Source organism: Colletotrichum fructicola (assembly GCF_000319635.2).
Source record: "Colletotrichum fructicola Nara gc5 chromosome Unknown KSG_Nara_v1_contig02, whole genome shotgun sequence".
NCBI classification, from domain to species: domain Eukaryota; kingdom Fungi; phylum Ascomycota; class Sordariomycetes; order Glomerellales; family Glomerellaceae; genus Colletotrichum; species Colletotrichum fructicola.
Genome location: NW_027094052.1, coordinates 3,612,959 through 3,617,100, shown reverse-complemented (window position 1 = coordinate 3,617,100; position 4,142 = coordinate 3,612,959). Strand labels below are relative to the sequence as shown.

General features: G+C 31.7%; 1 protein-coding gene across 1 annotated transcript; it reads left to right on the top strand.

Annotated features, from left to right (window-relative positions):
* Nucleotides 1–985: 985 nt before the first annotated feature.
* On the top strand, nucleotides 986–1,810 carry CGGC5_v003751 (uncharacterized protein; the record flags this gene model as incomplete). The annotated part of the gene is made up of 1 exon (XM_066151176.1): nucleotides 986–1,810. One exon carries the CDS (start codon nucleotides 986–988, stop codon nucleotides 1,808–1,810), a length of 825 nt encoding a protein of 274 aa, XP_066009607.1.
* Between the last annotated feature and the right edge of the window lie 2,332 nt (nucleotides 1,811–4,142).

Genomic DNA, 4,142 nt, shown 5'->3' with positions numbered 1-4,142 from the left:
GCTATATTGAGTTTATACCTATTTTCTATTATCTCTTCTACTATTTAGACGTTTATACTATAAACTCTACTAAGCGTAAAAGCTTTAAAGCCTCTATATTATTATACTATTTAGATAATATTATCTACTTTACTATATAGTCCCAATAAAGAGCTTTATTACTATTAGTTATACTCTTAATATATTTACTTTTTTTAACTTATTAAGAAGCCTTTAAGTTATTTTAGCTATTTTAAAGAAGTTTACAAATACAAAGTAGTTGTATATAATAGAATTACTATTAGTAGCTTTAACTATCTCTATATTAACTTTAAAGTTATATAACTCTAGTATATTATCCTTATTAGCTGTTTTAAATAAGTAATTTAAAGTAAATTTAAGTAGAGTCTTCTTATTAGTATAAAGAAGGTTATTATACTTAATGCCTTTCATTTTATTAACTTTAGTCTTATAAATTAAGTTATTTAATATAGTTTCATTTAGTTTTTATATAAGTATAATGAAGAGGAAAGATATTATAGTTATTATATATATAGGAAGATATAAGGAATAAGCTTAAGGCTTTATTTAAATAATTAAGTTCTTATGCTATAACTATAAGAACCTTTTTGGCTATAGTAGTAAAGAGTTATATTATTAAGTTTATACCTTTAAGTATAGATTTAAGCTATTACTAAGCTTTAGCTATAATAGCTAAAAGTACTATTAGTATTCTACGTTATAAATGACGCTTTTATAATATTATAAATAATATTCTTATGAATAATAGCATTATAAATAATACTATTATTAATATATTTTACTACTCTATTACCTACCTACTTACCTATCTACCCTCTTTTATTAAGGATAAGTTAAGCTGAACATTAATAACTAACGTGGTTCATCAGTCAGCCGCGCATATCAGTCAGCCGCGCACTTTCTCCCAGACACGCTCAGTCATTAACCACTTAAACACTCAGCGCGTAAATACTCTACAACCACAATGCCAATTTACTCACAAGAAGACAAAATCCTTCTTGCCATCGAGGCGATCCAATTGACACGTGCTGCAGGTCAAAAGCTAAGTGTACGGCGTGCAGCAAAGAACTACGGTGTCCCCGAAAGCTCCTTACGCGACAGAATGAACAACCGACCTCGACGCGAAACTACCCAACCTCAAAGACATAAACTCGATGCGATCGAGGAGAAAACACTTCTCCAATACGTTATTGAGCAGGATTCCAGAGGATTTCCTTTGCGCCTCGCCGGTGTGGAAGATATGGCCAATCTCCTGCTGCGAGCGCGTAATGGCGAGCCTGTTGGCAAGCGATGGGCCAGGCGGTTTGTGGACTCACAGCCTGCTCTGAAAACCAAGTTTAATCGTCCATACGATTATCAAAGGGCTCTTCAAGAAGATCCTGAGGTTATATCAAAGTGGTTTGCGCTATTACGCAACATGATGGCCAAGTATGGCATCCAAGAGGGGGACCTATACAATTTTGACGAAACTGGCTTCATGATGGGCATGATCACCGCGTCAATGGTGGTAACACGCGCTGATCGACGCGGCAAAGCAAAGTCTGTCCAGCCTGGCAACCGTGAATGGGCTACAGTCATCGAATGTATCAATTCGGGCGGGTGGTGCATCCCTCCGTTCGTGATCGTTAAGGGCGTATATCACCTTGCTAGTTGGACCACGGAATCAGGTTTTCCGGGCAACTGGGTGATCAAACCCACGGCTAATGGATGGACGGACAATCAGATAGGTCTTGACTGGATTAAACACTTTAATAAACATACTAAGAACCGAACGAAGGGTGTCTACTAGATGCTTATTATCGACAGCCATAAGAGCTATTTATCAGCTAAGTTTGACGATTACTGCAAGCAGAACAATATTATAACTGTTAGTATGCCTGCACATTTATCATATCTACTATAGCTATTAGATATTACCTTTTATTCGCCTTTAAAACGCGCATATAGTGATGAAATCAACCTATTCATCAGAGCCTCCATAAATCACATCACCAAGTCTGAGTTCTTTATTGCCTTCCACCAGGCCCACAACAAGGTTTTTAATGAGGAAAACATCAGGTCTCCTTTCCAAGGCGCTGGAATTTCACCATGGGACCCAGACCATGTCATCAAAAAGCTTGATGTGCATTTACGGACGCCTACACCTCTTATAGCCAACCCTTCAACACCACCACCTTGGCAGTCGCAAACGCCCTCTAACCCACAACAAACCGTCTCACAGTCCAGCTTTATCAAAAGTCGCATCTCTGCTCATCAAGGAAGCTCACCGACACCAATTATTGCTGCAGTTGAGCAATTGTCAAAGGGTGCGCAGGCAATGGCGCACTCAATCACTATTTTGACTGATCGGCTTCGTACCCTTGAGGATGCGAATGTAGCACTTGCTAAGCGCCGGAGGGCTAAAAGAACGCGGGTCCAGCTTGGAGGGGCACTTAGTATAGAGGAATCTCAGGTTTTGCTTGAAGGGAAACAAAAAGGGAAACGTCCAGCACCTCAAGAGGACGACGAGGGGGGTCCATCAAAGAGAGCCCAGCCAGCTCGGAGACGCTGTGGTATGTGTGGTGAGACTGGGCATAACGCGCGAACCTGTTCCAAAGATGTCGAACCCTCAGGAGATTCTGATAGCGACAACTAATAGTTGATTTAATGCGTTGTGGTTGAGAAATACTAGATGTTGTTGTGTACGTGGGAAAAAACGTCCGGCTGACTGATGAACCACGTTAGTTTCTTTAATAAACTTTACTAAAGGAGTAAGTTATATAACTAATATAAGCTTTATAAGTTTATAATTTAAGGACGCTTAAGAAGGTAACTTCTTTTTAAGTAATGTATACTTTTTATAAACTTTTTAGTCTCCTCTAACTACTAGCTCTTAGTATAAAATCTATATTATTATTTAATTTAGAAATATTTAAAATATATAACTTAAGAAGAAGTAAAGCTTTAAGTTTTAAAATAAATTTAAGTAAAATATAATTCTTATTTAGTTTATTTAAAATCTAAAGCTTAATTATATTCATAAGCGTTTTGCTAATATTTATTAGAAACTGATTCTAAATATATCCTAAAAACTAATTCTTAGGTTTCTAATTATTTCAAGCTTTAGCTACTAAAATAAACTATTATTTAATAAATATTTTATACCTAACTTAGAGAAAAGGATCTTTAAATATAATAAATATTAGTTTAGTTAGCTTAAAAAGAAATTAAATATATATAAATATAAAAGTAACTAGAACTTAAGTAATTTTATTTTTATTTATCTCTTATTAAGAATTAGCTATATTTGCTTACTTTTCTTCTTAAACTTTATTTTATTTCTATTTTATAAGATCTTCTTTATAAAAATCTTATTTCTCTTTATTAATCTGATTAATATAATCCTTAAAAGAGGGGATATTTATTTTATTGGTATTTTTAACAATAGGTATAGTAAGTTTATTAAAATTAAATAAAATCTTAGATATTATATATAATATAAATGATTTCAAAATAGTTAAACTAAACGAATTAGTTTTGATAAGTTTTTAACTTAATTTATATACTTTTAAAATAAAAGTCTATCTTAAAAACTTAAAAAAATAAAATATCTTATAAAGTATAGAAAGTAGTTAGTTATATATAAGTAGAAATATAAAAAAAGAAGAGAGAAACTTATTTACTCTATAAGATATTTTAATAATAATAAGGAAGTAAAATTAAAGTTCTAATAAATTAAACTTATAATTATGAAGAGCTAATAGTTAAAAGAGACTAAAGAGTTTAAAAAAATATATTACTTAAGAAGAAGTTACCCTCTTAAGTATTTTTAAATTATAAGTTTATAAAGCTTATATATACTAGTTATATAACTTACTCTCTTAGTAAAGCTTATTAAGAAGGCTATATAAAGTAGAAGATATATTATAAGATAAACTATTATAATATTTAATAACTTATTTTTTGCTATCATTATTAATTAGTTTTATTATAGCTTTTTAATTCTATTAAAGAGGTTTATAAGGATTATTTTATATTTATTTATCTATATTAATATTCTTCTTAATATACTATTAGAACTATTTTTAATAAGCTTACTAAAAACTTTACTTTTACTCTTAAGGATTTGATTATTATAAAGT